The following is a 21,045-nucleotide window of genomic DNA, read 5'->3' on the forward strand; positions in this document are numbered from 1 at the left end:
GCAAAAGGAATTTTTTAAAAGGAGGAAAACTTTGTGGGTTCATCCTTATAGTTCTGCTGAAGCAATGCAGAATTTATTAAAACCAGATAAATTATATCTTCTTTATTCTGGTTCTTTAAACTCCTGAAGAAATGTAAAGGCCTGAAAAACATTAATGTTATTTTATATGTATACATAACCACCAATATGTTAATGCTAAAATATAAAAAGATACTTAGAGACAGATATAGTTCATATGAAAAACTCAGGACATCCGAGATTCCTGAGAATCTTGTGACTTAAGGAGGCAGAGAGAAAAGAAAGAATAGTATGAATTGTCTGTGTATTGTAATTCTCTCTACCTCTTCGGTGAAATTTGCATTTCCAAGTAATATCCTTCTGTTATTGGTAAAATATATTCTGGATATTTCAGAAGAGTATATTACCTGAAATAAACCTATATTTCAAAGAAGAGTTTAAGGGTGTTTCATGAATCTCAAAGACTTAAAGTAATAGTCAACAAGTAATGGAAATTTTCAATACTAACAGTATTTAAGAATATGAACACATTTAGAACCTAACTGAAAAAAATAACAATAAAAATGACCTCTTATTGGGTACTGAATCTGAATTGCAAGCATAAAAGAAATTTAATAAAGCAGAATAACATTTATTTTGCACAAAATGAGTACACAAAATCAAATAGAAGCCATTAAAAGACAAACGATTATGCATTACAAGATTGCTTTAAAATCATTTAGAGCTGTTCAATGCTAAATATAAAAAAAAATTAGGAAAGCTGACCATTGGCGCATTACAGTTTAAAAATGCTAAAATGAGGCATGGCGGTGAGGTACCGTTGCACCGCTGGTAAATGAAGGAAGGGAGGAGGACAGATGTGGGAGATAACTTCCATGGTGGTGTTTTTCCTATTTGTGCACCACGCAGGGAAATCCCCCATCTAGTTATTAAACTTTCAGTCTGTCTGAGGTAATAGCTATTATGCCAAAAGCAATTACCCAGGCTGAAGCAGGAGACGGGAGAGTTCTGTTGTTACGTTAGCAGATGTGAGATAATGCCTGGGTTTGTGTCACATGCTCCTGTCCCTTAACCACATCCACAATATCAAAACTCTCACTCCTGTTCCCACTTCTTCTCAATTGGCAAAACCACAGATTTTTTAAAAAGACACCCTTACCCTAAATATATGCCTTAGCATTTGGACCCAAATCACCGTTTGATGTGGAGACTGCCCTGTACAGTGATTGTAGGAAGATCAGCAGCTCCCTACCCTCTACACACGAGATGCCACTAGCACATTCCCCAACTATGACAACAAAAACATCTCCAGACGTGACCAACTGTCTCCCGAGAGGCAAAACCACCATCAGATGATCTGCTGTTATCTCAAGTTCCCTTGCCATTTCCCCCTTAAATAGAGGTCAATAAACATGAATGTCCTCATGTTCCACTCCTACTTCAATCTGTCCTCCTCCTTCTACCAAAGAACAGCTGCTCCCTCAGCCTCCACCTGCACACCATGACCTGCCCATCAGTTATCCTCTGGCCAGGATATTTAATTTCTCTCTCGGGTTCCAAACATGCTCATTTTTTTTCTTTCCTAATCAAATCCAAACCTTTCTCCTCTCTCTCCTTCTCTATACAACTAAATCTTCATAAGGATGCATCTTATACTCGTGGCCTTCACTTTTCCTCACCTCATGTAAGGCAATCTGTGAAATGAAAAAAAAAAGAAAAGATATCTATATATATATATATATATAAAAAGCTAAGCGACCATCCAACCGTTCGACCAGCTGGTAGGTATGACATGCACTGACCACCAGGGGGTAGATACTCAATGCAGGAGCTGCCGAGCTGCGGTAATGCACCCTGGAACCAGAGAGGAGGGAGCCCCATCCCTGCAGGCCAAGCTGAGGGACCCCACCTGCTATTGGGACCCCGCTCACTCCACAGATGCCCTTCGAGCCCTGGAGCTGCTGGGAAGGGACCATGGGAGGTTGGTTCCAGGGCATGTCCAGTCCATCCTGTCCAGTCCTGCCCCACAGGCCACCTACTAATTCACTCCCTTTCAGTGTGCACGAGTCCATGCACCCAGCCTCTAGTACATACATACTTTTCTTAAAACGAACTTCTAGTTGAAACCAGTTTGGCTCAGTGGTAGAGCATAGGTCTGCGGACTGAGGGGTTCCAGGTTCGATTCCGGTCAAGGGCATGTACCTTGGTTGCAAGCACATCCCCAGTAGGAGGTGTGCAAGAGGCAGCTTATCGATGATTCTCTCATCGATGTTCCTGGCTCTCTATTCCTCTCTCTTCCTCTCTGTAAAAAATCAATAATATATATATATTTTTTTAAATGAACTTCTGAAGAAAACATCTGACCTGGTAAGCAAGCCAGCTTTTGATTTCCATGACACTGGTCTCCTAATTCTCTTCTGGTGGCTTTCTCTGGCCATTTCTCTGTTTCTTCTGCACCCGCCAAACACAAGTCATCCGTTAGGGATGATTTTCAGTCCTCTCCTAAATGATTTCCATGGCGCCAAAAACCCCTAGAAATTCTCTGTATCTCTGACCCCATATTATATCCTGAGCTCCAGATTGAGGTTTTTTTTTTAATATATTTTATTGATTTTGTACAGAGAGGAAGGGAGAGAGATAGAGAGTTAGAAACATCGATGAGAGAGAGTCATCAATCAGCTGCCTCTTGCAAACCCCGTACTGGGGATATGCCTGCAACCAAGGTACATGCCCTTGACCGGAATCGAACCCGGGACCCTTCAGTCCCCAAGCCGACGTTCTATCCATTGAGCCAAAATGGTCTCGGCCAGATTGAGATTTTTTAACAGCAAGGTGGCAGAATTTTTTGAATAAAAAGGTAGTCATATTAACATAAACAATAATAATAACCAAAAGAATGCCTTCTACATGCCAGGCAGTGAAGAAAAGTTTCTAAGTACTACCTCATTTAATTTACTCTTCAACGACCATCTGAAGTTAGCCCTACTATTCCAGCTGTATAAACAAGTTTACAATATCAGACAAGTAAGCTTTCTCACATAGCTAATAAATTAGAAGCATAGGACGGGAACTAAGTTTTACTTTAAGGTCAATTTTCTTCATCAAGTGATATTATTTCATGTTACCTTTTACATTTCTCCTCAAAATTCAATTCTCAGGGTTTCCCTGAATTTCACGGGATCACTTAAAGTCAAAAATGTAAAGTGTACACTCTTGGCCTCTATAGAAAAGAAAGCATTATTTTTCTAAGAATCTTAGGGCTAAAAGAAAGTCAGCATCCTCGAGTTCCTCGCCAAGCCTACCGGCGGAATTGTTCAGAAACCATGCCAGACAGATGGGTATCTTCTATTTTTAATGACATCTGGGAAAGGAGGTTCTTGCCTACTAAATTTAGATTGCAAGCCAAAGGAAGGAAGCATAGCTAATTTTATGCTCCATATAGCTACACCTTCACATACAGTTGGCAATATGTTTCCTAGCACGATTATTAGAAGTAGAAATGGATACTTAAAAACTACAATAAAAAAATCAAGCCAGTCACTGGAGAGGGACTCAATGGGACTCTCCAAGCTGACCAGAGAACAACATCATTCTAGTCCAAAGTATAAAGGAGCTGCCATCACATTCTTCCTATGAGACCCCACCTGGCAGAAGTAACTGGAAAAATGACAAAGGAGTTCCTAGTTAATTCCAAATCTTATGGGAGAAAAGCCATGACTGCAACTGAAATCAGTAGCATTTTGAGGTGTATACTTCTACCCTTGCCATCACTTCCTCTGGCTCTAGGTTTTAGAACCCGAATATTTCACAACCCCCTACCCCCAATCCCAACCCCGTCAAAAGATTTCAGTCTAATTCTGCCAATCAGATTGTCTTTGCCGGCACTCAACACATTACAGGAAAAAACAAACAAAACAAAAAAATAACAAATGCGGCAAAATAAAAAGATTTGTCAGTGCACTTAACTTTAAAAAATTATTTGCACTGTTACAGCAGAAAGATACTGGCTAGAGCTGACACAAAAGTTTTATTGGCCTTAAGTCAAATACTTTCCCAAATTAACCATTTGAGCATACATCTTCACAAAGTTAGGAAGGCTTTAGCATGACTTCAAATAACGTAATACCTGGGTCAAAGCATGCTGTAAAATTAAGTTCATCCTTTTTTTTATAATGATGTAAGGAAATCGCAGAGTAGATGATTTCTTAAATTTTGACCTCTAAAACCACATTAAAGTCTAGTACAAACTAGCAATAAATGAAAGTTGATAAAGCCAGAGAAATGATTGTATGAAATTATAATAGTGTTGCTACAATTCTAAAAACCCAGGTCATGGCTGGACCATTTCCTGAAATAAATATTCATCATAGGAAATGTCAAGGATAAGATGGAGATAATGGCCTGACCCAATCAGGCAAAATCAGCAAATACCTTTCTGAAAGTAATCCATGCTGTTTCCCAAAAGAAAGCATCCACTGCTATCTAAGCAAAGACGACTTTGGACATTCGTTGCCAAAACAGTTCTTTCTCCTATTCGTTTAGTGAATGATTTGACAATGAATTGGAATAAAACCTTGTCCGGTTTTATTTTGTCAAATTCTAACTTTATAATCATTGTTTTAACCCACCTAAGTAAAAACTGGTTACAAGCACAAAATACATATTTTACTTTATTTTAAAATATATATTTTATTTATTTTTTTACAGAGAGAAAGGGAGAGGGACAGAGAGCTAGAAACATCGATGAGAGAGAAACATCGACCAGCTGCCGCCTGCACATCCGCTACCGGGGATGTGCCCGCAACCAATGTACATGCCCCTGACCGGAATCGAACCTGGGACCCTTCAGTCTGCAGGCCGACACTCCATCCACTGAGCCAAACCTGTTACAGCTAAAATACATATTTTAAACAGTCTTCAAATTTAAATCAAAATCACCAGTGCTGTCATGAATTGTATGCATTTTAAAAAGCATTAATAGCAACATCCTATGACCTAGAAGTGAACTAGACTGATTTTAAGATTTCAGCATACACCAGTTACAAGGACTGCCTATAACTGAAACGACAGGGCTCCCTCTATTCCTTTTAAAGTTTATAACCTTAGTCTAAAACATATCTGTGAACTTCAAGGAGCACTCAGAGGGCAAAGAGGAGACACCAATGTAGAAGCAGTTCATTAGGCTTAAATAATTCCATCAAAACTTCTCTCAATTCTGAGACCCTACAGCTTTCTAATTTTATTTGAAGTGGCAGCACTGTTCTGTGGCCTGAACAACAGTGACCCTCAAAGGGCCTTACCTTTGCTGGCAGTGGACTAAAAGCTGACATACCAACTGCTAGAAGCCACCTGGTGGTGAGAAAACCAAGGCCCCATTTAAGATTTCAAATAACTCACTAATTCAACAGTAATTAAGGGACAGGTTCTATTCCCCCAGGTGTTAAAATGTTCCGATTCCCTTTATGGCACTGGAGAAATTACTTGTACTTCAACCAGACCTACCTCATTCCATCATATAGAAAAGGAATCTAAATAGCCTTTAGAAGGGCTTCAGGCTCAAAATGCCTACAATTCTGTACAGTATCTCCAAACATATACAGTAGAAATGGAAAATGCTGTATTGTAAAAATAAAGAAAACCACAGATAAATATTTGGACACAATTAATTATTTACACTTTCTGTATTTCCATTTTTTGCCACAGAGAAGAAAATTATTTACTGTTTCATCCCCAAGAACTTAAAGCTCCTCTCCTAATATAGTTCCAAGCCTTAATATCAGAATATAAACACTTTGGAAGAAACTATAAATACATTCATATTTATTCAGTAAGATCTTAGAAAATTTAAATATTGATATTTAAAAAAAAAAATTTAATCCTTACCCAAGGATATTTTTTCCATTGCTTTTTCTTTCAGAGAGAGCAGAAGAAAGTGGGAAGGAAAGAGAGGAAAACATCGATGTGAGGAGAAACACATCATTTGGTTGCCTCCCCAATACTCCCTGCCCAGAATCAGAGAAGGACTGACTCTGAGGTATGTGCCCTTAATCAGGAATTGAACCTGTGACCCTTTGGTGTACTAGACAATGCTCTACCACTGAGCAATACCAGCCAGGACTTGCTTAAGTTTTTTAAAGTTTAAATTACAGAAGTAAAAGTAATTCTGTCTACTTAACTCAAAAGCATGATTAAAGAAATATAAGCTGGTGTGTGGTGTGGCTCAGTGAGTTGGAATGTCCCTCACTGAGTGTTCAATTCCTGGTCAGGGCACATATCTAGGTTGCAGGTCCCATCCCCAATTGTGATGTGGATGGGAGGCAACCAATCAATGTCTCTCTCTCTCACCCTCTCTCAAGTGAATAAACATATCCTCAGGTGCGGATTTAAATAGAATATTTACAGGCACTGGAAGATTCATTTTCAATGGCCTAGCCATCCAGTACATTTTTTAGCATCATGAGCTTTATTTCCTGCCTGACATCCTCAGGGATCTGCTTTGACAGCTCTCCTGTACAATTTCTACTACAAGACTTCTCTGGCCTCTCTTGGCACATGTAAACGGCTGCTAGGTAATATTTCTTTTGGCAAAAGACGACATACTTTACAGAAATGGACCTTTAATTGAACCCTTTCCACTCAAACTCACATTCTTCCCTAACATGTGAAGCTGAAACTGTCTACTCAACAAGATGGACACAATTAATAGTACCGAAATGTTACATATTCATTAAACTTCCCCTGTAACAGAATTCAAGTTACATACCTTCTGAATAGAAATAAAGAATGGTTTTGGACCCAGTGGTATGGCTCAGTGGTTGAGCATCGACCTATGAACCAGGAGGTCAAGGCTGATTCCCAGTCAGGGCACACACATGGTTGCAGGCTCAATCCCCAGTAGGGGGCATGCAGGAATCAGCCAATCAATGATTCTCTCTCATTATTGATGTTTCTCTCTCTCCCTCTCCCTCTCCCTCTCCCTCTCCCTTTCCCTCTCCCTCTCCCTCTCTCTTCCTCTCCAAAATCAATAAATTTTTAAAATGGTTCTGGTAAATCATATTCTGAACTAGAGTTATTTTTCCTTTGATTGCCCTAGGATTATAGACAAATATCCATTTGACAAGGTTTTATAAAAATAGGACTGAGTGAAACCTAGAAAATGGTACTTCTAAAGTTTAAGAACTATACTTTCAGCCGGGACCGGTTTGGCTCAGTGGATAGAGCGTCGGCCTGTGGACTGAAAGGTCCCGGGTTTGATTCCGGTCAAGGGCATGTACCTTGGTTGCGGGCACATCCCCTGTGCAAGAGGTGGGGTGTGCAAGAGGCGGCTGGTCGATGTTTCTCTCTCATTGACGTTTCTAACTCTCTGTCCCTCTCAATTCCTCTCTGTGTAAAATCAATAAAATATATATTAAAAAAAAAAGAACTATACTTTCAGTTAGTTCACCAGCCCCACCTTTCTATTCAGTACAAATACCAACCCACAAATACTAAAGCATAGGCTTTAGAGGCTGACAGAACCCGACTTTAGTACTGAATCAATTACTTAAGTCAAGGTCTCTCCTTTTAAAGTCTCAATACTAACTCCAAGCATGCTTTAATTTAATTCAAGTGCCTATTTGGCCCTAAGTCTCAGCTAATACTAAGTTTTATCAGAAACTGCCTGCTGCTTTATAATCTACTAGGGAGGATAAAAGAGTATACAAATTTAAACATATACATTATGGTGGTTTGACATAGTTTGAAAAGCACATGATTGATGTGCTTATTCATGATTAGATGGATGGCTTTGATCAGATTACTTGTCATCTTAGAAAAACAGCTGACCATCCAGCCAGTGTGGCTCAGTGGTTGAGCGGCCATCTAAGATCCAAGAGGTCACAGTTTAATTCCCAATCAAGGCACATGCCTTTTTTTCTTTTTTAAAAAAATTTATTGGGGTGACACTGGTAAACAAAATTATACAGGTTACAGGTGCACCATTCTACAACACATCATCTGTACACTGTATCGTGTGTTCACCACCCCAAGTCAAGTCTCCGTCCATCACCATTTATCCCCCCAAACCCTCTTCCACCTCTTCCCACGCCCTGCAATCACCACAGTTGTCTGTGCCCAGGAATTTCTGCCTTTAAGTCTTGTATCTGTGAGACTTGTAATAGCATGAACTGTCTAGAAACAGAATTCTTTTCATTCTTAATGGTCTTTACTTTCTTGATATTTCAAAGTGAAAACGCACTAGGTTACCCAAAACAACGACTTTTATCTAATTACCTGAACCACTGGAGAGGATTATCTGATAAAATGACACTATCTCAATTACAAAAGTGGGTGAAATAGAAAATAGTGGATTCAGAAATGTGAGGAAGCTTGAAGCATCCACATCAAGCACTGTTTTCATGTTATGGATGGGACTTTAATAAAGCCTGATAGGAAACTATCTCCAATATTACTATTTTAGTCTGTAGCAAAAGCTTTATAGAGCGAGACCAAAATTGTGTCTTGTCTTGACTGTGCCACTTCCTAGCTGTGCTGCATGACTTTCCTGAACTTCAGTTTCTCTATTTGTAAAAGGGAATGATACCATCAGTCATAAATGAAGTAACAGAGACAAACCTGATCTGCTAAAAGGCACCAGCACCCAGGGAATGAAGTTACTGGTCTCCTTCTGTGGTCTTGTCCTTTCATTGTCACTTACTACTCTACTTGGTGACCCACAGAAATACAAACAATTAAGAATTGATTAAAACGCACAGTGAACACATGTTACTGCATGTAAAGTATTCATCAATACATTTAAAGAGCTTGTTAGAAAAATAAACTATGACAAAAGGTAATACATAAGACATCACTGATTAGTCCATCAGTAAGTGCCAGTCATTATCAAGAAGCCCAAGAACCAGCACCAGCCCACCCCTGGTTTTGAAATTTCTCCATCACTTTCTCCCTAATCCTTTTTCCCAGAGGTCATTCTGGTCTTCAGCTCTTAAATGAACCCTTAAGCCCTAATTTAATCAATATGTAAAATGAGAGTCAATGGCATAGAAATCTATAAAGAAAGTGGGCACAGAATCTGTTTTTCTTCTCTTGTGAGACTAACAGTGCTCCTGGAGGTAGAAATACAGTATGTCTTATTCTTAAAGTGGGGGCAGGTTAATATATAGTGCAGTCTCTACCCCAAACTCTGGCAAACTGGAATACCAATTCAGTTATCTTTGTGAACTTGTGATCTGGTAGGGTTTGGCAGGGGCAGTTCCCTGCTCCACATGGGCCCCCCTGGGGCAGCATCCTGGGGATCTGGAGGATTAAGATCCACTTGGAGGATTAAGATCTCACTGGCATGGCTGGCAGGCTGATGCTGGAGGTCAGCTGGGCGCTCGGCTGGGGAGGAGGGCCAGGAACTTCAGTATCGTTCACACAGGCCTCTCTCTTGAGCCCCTCATAGCTCTGCCCGGTAGCAAGTGTGCCAAGAGAGGAAGGTGGGAGTACATGGCATTTCTGTGACCTGGCTCCAGAAGTCACATAGTGTCCTTAAGCCAGGCCCTGTTGGTGGCAACAGTTACGAAGGCCTGTGGTGAAGACATGAGACACAGACCTCACCACTAAACGGGAGGAATGTCAAGGTCACAGTGGAAGGACAGCATGTGGAATGAAAGATGCTGTTGAGACATCTTCGGGAAATACAATCTATCACACCAATGGAGTGGTTCTGTGCCAAAACATATCAATGTCAACTTTTTGTCAATTGGTTTGTAGTAAGTAGACATTTCCTGCAAAAGCAACAGGTAAAGCGATTGGAAACCAATAACCTGGAGTTCCTCTTCTCTTGAGATTAAAATAAAGCCAATAGCCTACAAGTAATTGACTTCAGGGCCAAAAGATAGAGAAAAAGAGAAGAAAAGACAGGTACTTTCCAGAATAGAAGAGTGATAAAATACAGAAAGTGAGTAATCTCTCACTAAAAAGTAAACGTTTTTGAGTTGGGAGAAACCTTTTATATCAGCCTATTGCATTTATTCTAACAAACTGAGTTTTTCAGTGAAGGTTAGGAAAACCTCTTATTTTTAATAAACCTCTAAATTCTGGAATGCATAAATTTGTATTCACTCAATTCCCTATTTACTGATTATAATTTTATTATCACCAGTCAGGAGTTACTTCAATAGATCAATGACTTGCTTGTCTGCTCTTAGAAAGGCTAATGGCAACTTATTCTAAATCTAAAATCTTTGTTTTTGATAGTGGCTCTCTAAAATCTGTATGTGGTCACTCCGTAGGTTGCAAATTATCACAATCATTTAAAAGTTCTGACTGCTGCCCTAGCCAGTTTGGCTCAGTGGATAGAGAATTGGCCTGCAAACTGAAAGGTCCCAGGTTTGATTCCAGTCAAGGGTACATGCTTGGGTTGCCGGCTTAACCCCCAGTAGGGGGCATGCAGGAGGCAGCTGATCAATGATTCTCTCTCATCATTGATGTTTCTATCTCTTTCCCTCTTCTTTTCTTTCTGAAATAAAAATACATTAAAAAATTAAAATAATAAAAATTCACCCTGACTGGTTTGGCTCAGTGGATAGAGGATTGGCCTGCGAACTGAAGGATCCCGGGTTCGGTTCCGGTCAAGGGCATGTACCTTGGTTGCGGCACATCCCCAGTAGCGGGGGTGCAGAGGGCGGCTGATCGATGTTTCTAGCTCTCTATCCCTCTCCCTTCCTCTCTATTAAAAAATCAATAAAATATATTTTAAATAAATAAATAAAAATTCTGATTGCCATTTTGCAGGCATTAGGGAACCATGTGTGAGCACCTCAACCTGGGCCCATCCAGAGAACTCCCAAGATATTGCCAAACAGGCATAGACCCTCGCCTGGCCCATGCAGCACATGGACAGAAGATGGAAGAAAGAAGCCCAGCTGCAAAACAGAACACAGAGTGGTGTCTAGCCTCAGAGGGAAATGTTTCCAAAACAGCTGCCAAGTTTGTGAAAACACAAACACCTCCCTTCGCTCGGCCTGCGGAAAGATGGCCATTCCAAGGCAGTCTGCGCCCACGAAGAAAAGCCACAGCTGGCAATGCAGAAGCTATGACAGGTTTAAGAGCACTTTGGGAAGGCAGGGGTGAAAGACGGGCCATAAAAGAGTAGGTTATATATTAGTCAGGTTCTACTGAGTAACAGAAGCAACAGGGCGTGTGTGTGCGTGAGTGCATGTGTGTATGTGCAGAAAATAAGGGATTGGCTCACACAATGATGGAGACTGAGAAGTGCCGAGACCTATCAGCTGGAGACCCACCAGAGCCAATGGTGGGGTTCCAGACTCGCCTGAAAACCAGCAGGGCTGATGGTGTAAGTTCCAGTCCGGCAGCAGGTGGGCTTGAGACCCAAGAAGAGCCAAGTTTCCGCTCGAACCCAAAGGCTTTAAAGACGGATGCCCCAACTCAAGCCGTCAGGCAGGAGGGGGTTAGTCTTTCTGTTCTTTTCAGGCCTTCAACTGATGAGATGAGGCCCACCCCCACCGGGGAGGGCAATCTGCTTTCCTCCGTCCACTGACTGACATATTAATCTCACCCAAAACACCCTCAGACACATGCAAAATAACGTCTGACCTGAGCATCCCGTGGCCCAAAATTAACTGACACAAAATTAACCATCACTTCTTGCCTGACTCTGATTTGCCCATTCTTCCCAGTCAGCCAAGAAGGGGTTGAAAAGAGTTTAAAAGCTGGTGACAGGCACCAGGGAGAGACTCTTCACTGGGCAACTACCTTTTAACTTTCCTTAATAAGAGTGAACATGAGCCCTGGCCGGTTTGGCTCAGTGGACAGGGCGTCAGCCTGCGGACTAACCGGTCCTGAGTTCGATTCCAGTCAAAGGCACATGCCCAGGTTGATCCCCAGTAGGGGGCGTGCATGAGGCAGCCAGTCAATGGTCCTTTCTCATCATTGATGTTTCTATCTCTCCCTCTCCCTTCCTCTCTGACAGCAATAAAAATATATTAAAAAAAAAAAAAAAAAAAAAAAAAAAAAAAAAAAAAGAGTGAACATGAGCAGGAACTATCTTCTAATCTGTGGGACAAAAGACCAGGGAGAGAGCAATGACTAAAGATAAAGAGCAAATAGTTAGAGATTTAGTTATTAGGCACACGTCACGACCTGAAAGCAATTGTCCTTCAATGCCTCTAATACAAAGATAGCTGTTTCCCCAACACACACACACACACACACACACACACACACACACACACCATCAGACACCTATCCAGGAGAAAAAGCTTACCAGAGGTTTGGCCTTTTGGGTATAATGGAACCAGTGCTTGTCTAGTGCTAGAAAAAAGGAGACTCTCAAAATAACAATAATAATAATAAGTCACAGGCTCATATAACTCAGCCCTTGTGAAGCCAGCATTGTAAGTCAAGCCTCTGGCCAGGGCTGTACTCGGCTCCAAGCTCAATTAACGTGGGATCCCCTTCCAAGCTCACTCCTGCTGGCAGGCCTCGCGTTCCTACCACACCACCCTCCCCACAGGCTGCCCGAGTGTCTTCACAAGGCCACTGGCTACCCTCTCTCCGGGCTGACTCACACCATGGCAGCTATAGCCTCCCCCCCCCTCCCACACCCCCACCCCTCAGCCAGCGATTCAGGAGAGAGAGGGAGTGAGTGAACATGCACACCCAAGCCAGAAGGCCAGGATCGGGGAAGTTAGACTTCTTCACTTCGGCTGTATTCCTTCAATAGAAGTGAGTCGCTAAGTCCAGCCCACACTCAAGAGAAGAATTAAGCTTCATTTTTTTAAAAAAATATATATTTTATTGATATTTTACAAAGAGGAAGGGAGAGAGATAGAGAGCTAGAAACATCGATGAGAGAGAAACGTCTACCAGCTGCCTCTTGTATACCCCCTACCGGGGATGTGCCCACAACCAAGGTACATGCCCTTGACCGGAATCGAACCTGGGACCTTTCAGTCCGCAGACCGAAGCTCTACCAACTGAGCCAAACCAGTTTCGGCTAAGTTTCATCTTTTAAAGAAAGGAGAATAAAAAATTTTAAAAAAATTGTAAACAGATCTTTAAAACCACCACAGGGACTAAAAGAATTGCTGAGGGGAGAAAGGAGCTGGATAAGCTATTAATTAAGACATCGATGGATGTTTTATTCTCACTGTATTCCCCAATCCCCGAGAAGACAGCCCTTGCCTCGGGGGAGGTTTGTGTTTGCTTTCTGAAAATGGTAACTCCTTGAGGAGGTTAGGCTCCGGAAAGAATGGAAAGATAGTGCCGTTAAAACTGGGGTGCTTTATCTGGGAAGGAGGAGTCTTTGGGACCCGCAGAAAGAGGGGGTCTGTCACTCCACTTCCCAGCAGTGTTCTGGCACAACAGCAAGTCCTTGGAGGGAAATGGGCGTGTGTTGTACCTAGGAAGGTACAGTATGGAGTTTCCTCAAAAAATAAAAAATGGCCCTAGCCAGTTTGGCTCAGTGATAGTGTCAGCCTGCGGACTGAAGGGTCCCGGGTTCGATTCCGGTCAAGGGCACATGCCTGGGTTGTGGGTTCAATCCTCAGTGTGGGGCGTGCCAGAGGCAGGCAATCCATGATTATCTCTCATCATGGATGTTTCTATCTCTCCCTCTTCCTTCCTCTCCCTGAAATTAAAAAAACATGTATGTGTGTTTTTAATTAAAAATGAAACTTCCATTTGACCCAGGGATCCCACTTCTGGGAATATATCCTGAAAACACCAATCAGAAAGAATATATGCACCCCTATGTTCATAGCAGTGTTATTTACAAAAAGCTAAGATTTGGAAACAGCCCAAGTGCCCATCAATAGATGAATGGATAAAAAAGTTGTGGAATATTATGCCACTATAAAAAAGAAGGATCTCTTATCCTTTGGGACAGCATGATGGACCTGGAAAATATTATGCTAAGTGACATAATTCAAACTGAGAGATAGAAATATCGCATCATCTCATTTATTTGTGGAATCTAATGAACAAAATTAATTGACCAACAAAATAAGACCCAAAACGGGAAGGCATGGGACAGACTGACATACCTTGATGTGGGGCTGGGAGACAAGAAGAGATCAACCAAAGAACTTGTGTACTTATATACATAGCCCATAGACACAGGCAATAGGGGGGTGAAGACTTGGAGGGGTGGGTAAGGGCTGCGGTAGGGGGATAGGGGGGGAAACGGGAGATATCTGTAATACTGTCAACAACAAAAAATATATTTTTAAAAATCAGTAACAGTAGGATATGAGATGCTTGCTTATCTCAAATTATTTTAGATTTTTTTATATATATTTTATTGATTTTTTTTTTTACAGAGAGGAAGAGAGAGGGATAGAGAGAAACATCGATGAGAGAGACTAATCGATCAGCTGCCTCATGCACACCCCCTACTGGGGATGTGCCAGCAACCAAGGTACATGCCCTTGACCGGAATCGAACTTGTATCTTTCAGTCTGCAGGCCAATGCTCTGAGCCAAAGCGGTTTCAGCTCTAGTTTTTTTGTTTTTGTTTTTTTAATGGTATTATAGTTTGACCTGAACTAGGAAGGTTCTCAAAAGATAACTCAGCCCTAACTTATGTCTACCATTCTAAAATAAAAATCACACTTTGAAAAAAATCACACTTTGGGCACCTGTTTTTCAAAATGTAACAGGATATATATTTTAATAATCAACAATTCTACACAACAGGCCAACTCAAAAGGATATTTACGACTACATTTGGCAATTAATTCATTTGATGTGCTCACCAGATACCATTTGATATTGAGAATTTTTAAGGCCACAGCATGCAATTGATAGTAACAACTGTAAAAATTTCCGGCTACAGTCATTACATCCTTTCTCTACAATTAATCTTTTTGTTCTTCGATGTATTTTTATTGATTTCAGAGAAGAATGGAGAGATACATTAATGATGAGAAACATTAATCAGCTGCCTCCTGCATGCCCCACACTGGGGATCAAGCCTGCAGTCTGGATATGTGCCCTGATTAGGTATCAAACCATGACCTCTTGGTTCATGGGTCAACACTCAACTACTGAGCTACACCAGTTGGGCTATTGTTAGATATTTTCTATATGCCAGGCACTATACTAAGCATTTTACAACTCTGTGTTTGAACTATTATTATTTCTATTATACAGATAAGGGCTCAGAAAGGTTTAACTTGCATATGATTTCACAACTTGCATTCAAATTCAACCCAAACTATTATTTCTAGGTGTATGTAAAGGCTATCAGGGGAGCAACAAGATAGAGCAGAGGAAGGAGAAGGTGAGGGTGGAGAAAGTGTGCATGGAGGATGAGACATCTGAGCTATGACTTAAAGGAGGGAGTCTGCCAAGAAACAGGAGGAAGTATTACAGAAAAAAAAGAAAAAGTGTAAAAAAACGGAGAGCAAAGAGGGAACATAAGTTCCAGGAATGGCAAACAGAACATAGAGTTACATTCAGCAATTAATTCATCATCAAAGGTTCACCAGAAAATTGTCATTTTAAAAATATATATTTTATTGATTTTTTTACAGAGAGGAAGGGAGAGGGATAGAGAGTTAGGAACATCGATGAGAAAGAATCATCGATCAGCTGCCTCTTGCACACCTCCCACTGGGGATGTGCCCGCAACCAAGGTACATGCCCTTGACCGGAATCAAACCTGGGACTCTTCAGTCTGCAGGCCGACGCTCTATCCACTGAGCCAAACCGCCTAAGGCTACATTCATTTTTTGTGTACTAACTTGAAATCTGCACGTACTTTATACTTAGAGCACACCTCATTTTGGACATGGACATGAAGTTTTCACTAGAAATACTTAATCTGCATTTAAATTTCACAAAATTTACAGATGGAGATGTAGATTCACAAACCGAAATTACTCCAAACATACTGAAACATTTTCCAATAATGAGTCAAATTTAAATTAATTATCATTAACAGCATTAAAATTTCAGTTCCTCAGTCATGCTAGCCACATTGCAAGTGCTCAACAGCCGTATAGGCCTACCATACTGAACACTATAGGCCTCATGAGTGACAAAGGAACCATGGCTGTTGGCACGTCCACAGTCTGCATTTCACACCTGCCTGCTGCTGAAGTTTTCTGTGTACTAACACCAATAACTTACCAAGAATCCGCTATGACAGCAGCCCTGCTGGTCACATCCTCACTACTACAGCATACTTTCTCTAAGCCAGTGCCTACACTTGTGAAAAAGGAATCTTCTGCCCTAGCTGGTTCGGCTCAGTGGATAGAGCCTCGGCCTGCGGACTGAAGGGTTCCAGGTTCGATTCCAGTCAAGGGCACATGCCCGGGTTGCGGGCTCAATTCCCAGTAGGGGGAGTGCAGGAGGCAGCCGATCAATGATTCTCTCTCTCTACAATAGCCAGAATTTGGAAACAGCCTAGGTGCCCGTCAGCAGATGATTGGATCCAAAAACTATGGTACATCTACACAATGGAATACTATGCTGCCATAAAAAAGAAAGAATTCTCATCATTTGCAGCAACCTGGATGGAATTGGAGAACAACATGCTGAGTGAAATAAGCCAATCAATGAAGGAGAAACACCACATGACCTCACTCATTGGTGGATGATAAAGATCATTATAAACTGATGAACCAAGAGACAGATATAGAGAAAGTAAAGCAACAGGCAGACTGTCAAATAACAGTGGCGAGGGGAGGAAGATCTGGAGGAGATAATAGATCAACCGAAGGACTTGTATACATGCATATAAGTACAACCAATGGACACAAAACTCTGGGGAGGGAGGGGATGTGTGGGAGGGAGGGAGGGGGGCAAAAAAAATTAATAAAATATGTAAAAATAAATAAATAAATAAATAAATAAATGATTCTCTCTCATCATTGATGTTTCTCTCTCTCTCCCTCCCTCTCCCTTCCTCTCTGAAATCAATAAAAATATATTTAAAAAAACAAATAAACAAAGCCATCTTATAAAAAAAAAAAGAAAGAAAGAAAGAAAGAAAGAAAGAAAGAAAGAAAGAAAGAAAGAAAGAAAGAAAGAAAGAAAGAAAGAAGAAATAGCCGAAGCCGGTTTGGCTCAGTGGATATAGCCTTGGCCTGCAGACTGAAGGGTCCCAGGTTCAATTCCAATCAAGGGCACATGCCCGGCTTGCGGGCTCAATTCCCAGTAGGGGGAGTGCAGGAGGCAGCTGATCAATGATTCTCTCTCATCATTGATGTTTCTCTCTCTCTCCCTCTCCCTTCCTCTCTGAAATCAATAAAAATATATTAAAAAAAAAAAAAGAAAGAAAGAAAGAAAGAAAGAAAGAAATAGCCAAAACCAGTTTGGCTCAATGGATAGAGCGTCGGCCTGCGGACTGGATTCGATTCTGGTCAAGGGCATGTACCTTCGTTGCAGGCCCATCCCCAGTGGGGGGGGTGCAAGAGGCAGCTGATCAATGATTCTCTCTCATCGATGCTTCTAACTCTCTATCCCTCTCTCTTCTTCTCTGTAGAGAAATCAATAAAATATATTTTTTAAAAAATAAAATAAAAGGCATCTTCTAATGACTATACAGAACTGCTCTATGGAACCAGACATGCTGCATGCACTAAGAAATGTTCATGAAATGGACAGATGCTCTTCTTCATCGCTCAAGAAATAACTCACTTGTCTGCAGACTACACAGCCCTTTTTTCTATTTTCCTAGGACTCAACTATGTGTTATTAGACTCTGTGTACAATGAAAGAAAAGAAAGAAAAAGCAATTGGGAGACCTATTTTCAAGATGACGTTTATTAGAGGGATGATAGCATTCTGATTAAGAGCATAAGTTCTGGAGTCAGACTGCCTAGATTCAAATCCTGGTTCTGTCACTTAGGAGATGTGTGATCCTGGGTAAACACTTGGCCTCTCTGTTCCTCAGTTCCTTCTTCTGCAAAACATTGAAAACGCTATGTACTTCCTTGGGGTGCTTTACGGGTTACAGAAAACAACACATACAAAGCACACAGCATCTGGCAATAAACACTGGCTTTGAAACAGAGCTGGTGGAAAAGTTGAAATTATGGCTAACGTAAAAAAAAAAAAAATACCAACTAGGATTTCTCAATTATCCATGTCTCTTTCTCATATAATCTTAGACTACTCCCCTCCCTCCCCTTCCCCCCAAAAAAGTCTTGCAGACAGTTATATTCATTAAGAAACGAGCTAAATCAAGACTTCACCTGCTGACAATGTAGCAGTATGCAGTCTGGCACAGGTGCAGTCAAGCGAATGTAAAAACACGACACGAAACGGGCAGGCATTTGTGCCTTACCTGCTTCTCCGTTTCCGAGGTGGCTTCTCCACTGTGCCAGTCAGTCTGCAGAGCAAACAGACGGGATGACAACTCCAAGTCACACACAAGAACAGGTCGCGGGGCCCTGCTCTGCCAGTCAACAGCTCCGTGTCCCCCCCTCCGGGGCCGAGGGCTCGCTCAGCCCCTGCCTGACCTTCCACATGCCCATGCTGCCTCCCCTCCAGAACCAGACCGAGCGGCGCTGGGGCCCGCCGTCCCCGCAACGTCCGCTCAGCCCAGACCCGCTCAGCCTCGGGGTCTCCCCCTCCGTCCATCCTCAGCTCCCATTTGTCACAGCCCGGCTCCCCAAAACCACCCAGCACCACCACCTACCTACTCATTGTCTGCCTCGTCACCCCAGGAAGCCCCTCCGGCTCCCCTCGCCAGCCCGCACGCCCTCCCTCCGGGCCCCGCCCCTCCGCGCCCCCCCGCATTCCTGGCCCCTCCGCGGGCCGTGCCCCCCGCCTCACCCTCGGCGCCCCCTCCGCCCATGCCCCTCCCGCCTCGAGGATGCGATCGCCGCCCAGTCAGCTTCTCCTCCCCCCCTGACCCCCGCCACCAACCCCCAGGCAGCCTCCGAACCCCCCGAACCCCTCCAAACGAAACCCCCCGCCCTGCCAGTTTCTGCGCCCCGAATGCTTCCCGGCCCCAGGCTGCTGCCCCTGGGCCCGCTCCCGCCCCCATCGCCGACCTCCACTGCCACCCAGATCCCGCCCCACCTGGCGGCCAGGCGACTCCGCGGCTGCTGAGGCTGCCGGGCTCCTCTGACCATCCGGCTCCGGCTCCGCCGCGGGAGCAGCTGCGGCGGCCGCAGGGCTCGCTGGGGAAGCTGAGGCGGCGGAGGATGGAGTAGGCGGAGAGGCGGGAGGAGGGCCTCGCGCCTCGGCCAGGCTGCCGCGGGGCCCGCCTCCCCTGCGCCTCTCCTCGGCTCCCATTGGCTAGAGGCGCAGCATGTCCGAAATGCTGGTAATCGATTGGGCGCTCGGGCCGTCACATCCCGCCACCTAGAGTTTGGTTGAGACTGCAGGTGGCGGCGGAGGTGCCTTAGAGACCACTGGCAGGGCAGGGGAGACTGAGCGCCACCGCGCGTCGGAAAGCGGACACTGCACCTTCCGCCTCAGACACCTGCAGGCAGGTTCTGCTCACTGTGTCCTGCAACCCACACACCTGCTGGCGCCCCCAACACTGCACCATGCCAGGACTCAAAGCCAAGCACTGCAATCTCCCAAACTCCTCTGGCAGATGCGACAGGGAGGCAACTCTCCAAAACGAGCTTCATTTTTAACTACCCTGTCTGCGGTCCCGGTGTCTGCATCAGCGATTTTCAACCGGTGTGTCACAAGAATTTTTAAAATATTCAATACCTAACTAGTCAGGGGCACTGACCTCTTTTCCCTTAGATTGTCAAATTTTAAAAAACGATAACAGCCAACAATAGCTATCTAGTGTGGATGAACCAAAATTATACCTAATTTTTACCATATCGTCAAAAAATATACTTTTTGGTGTGCCGCACAATCTTAGTGTGCCATGAGGTAGGTGGAAAAGATTGAAAAATTACTGCTCTATATCATGCTGAATGAAATATTCTCACAGCTCCCAGATACCCTTCATAGAGGGTCCAGCTAGAAAACGTAAGCTACCATATAAATCATGGTTTAGATGCTCAATCCTCAGCAGAAAAAGATCACAAGCTTGAGAGTGGACTTCCAAGAGAGCAAGAGTTGTGTGCATTCTTTTTAATTGCCACGAAAGAGCAATGCTGCAAACAATTGATGCCATAACTGAAAACAGTGTCTTCCATTTTGAAAGGCCTAAATAGATCTCCGAGTGTATGCTAACCATCCTGTGATACCAGATGATTTTGTTCTACACGCTAATCAAAATAAATTTCACTGCATTTTTTGCTATTGACTGACTAGCACATAAGCACAATGTTACCTTTAAGAAGGTCATACTTGAAAATAAGACATAGCTCATTTAACACATAAAATTCTGTGAAGGTGCTATCCCCGTCAGCCTCTCTAGATTCATTGTGAACAGTTTGCTTGGTAGATCCTTGTGGAATCTACCAATTGAAGCTGGGAGGAGGCAAAAAACTTTCTCTTCGACTACTTCCATTTTATTAGAACACATTTTTATGCACCGATGAGATAGCCTAGATTAGTACTCAGGTTGAAAACAAGTCTCTCACTGATCTTCACAAATGGCAAAAAAGGGTACTACCGTTTTTCATAAAACCAAATTTATGGCTGCATTTATGCAGAAATGGCTCTTTTTACATCTGATGTTAAAAAATTACTTCCTTCTATGAAATAATGGTAGAAAACTGCATCATGTCCAAGTTTTAGTAATTTCTGCTTTTGTGCTTATACTGTGTAAGAAATGCACATCTCATTCCAGTTCACATTTCATACTTCCTCTTTTAAGCCTTTACTAATTACTGCAAATATTTCCTTCTCTAAATTTGTTGCACTAACATAAGATTTACTACGTCAGCAATTATATATTGCCTTGGGTTATTCTTACTTAGCAACAACATTGATTTGGGGCAAATGCTGTATTAGTACATACTCAATAAATAGTAGCTTTGGGCCAAGGACTGTGAGCTTTATGAGTGCTATTTTTAATCCTGTTATCAAGCCGGTATGATATTCTCTTGTTTTAGATACATTATTTCAAGATTCAGAAAATCCAGCTTGCTCAGGG

The 21,045-nt window shown here is 42.6% G+C and overlaps 1 protein-coding gene across 2 annotated transcripts in view; it reads right to left on the reverse strand.

Moving 5' to 3' along the window:
• Positions 1-19,626, reverse strand: part of SCAI (suppressor of cancer cell invasion) — a 71,790-nt gene extending 52,164 nt beyond the window's left edge. Inside the window, exons 1-2 of one of the 2 annotated variants that reach the window (XM_045572043.1) lie at positions 19,056-19,626; positions 18,316-18,360 (exon numbers count right to left, since the gene is read on the reverse strand). In XM_045572043.1, coding sequence (XP_045427999.1) covers positions 18,316-18,360; positions 19,056-19,108 — 98 coding nt within the window. In that variant the 5' untranslated portion in view covers positions 19,109-19,626. The remainder of the gene's footprint in view (positions 1-18,315; positions 18,361-19,055) is intronic. The other variant, XM_036411984.2, reaches the window with a different exon arrangement.
• Between the last annotated feature and the right edge of the window lie 1,419 nt (positions 19,627-21,045).

This window comes from Pipistrellus kuhlii, unplaced genomic scaffold, assembly GCF_014108245.1.
Source record: "Pipistrellus kuhlii isolate mPipKuh1 unplaced genomic scaffold, mPipKuh1.p scaffold_m20_p_43, whole genome shotgun sequence".
In the NCBI taxonomy this organism is placed as follows: domain Eukaryota; kingdom Metazoa; phylum Chordata; class Mammalia; order Chiroptera; family Vespertilionidae; genus Pipistrellus; species Pipistrellus kuhlii.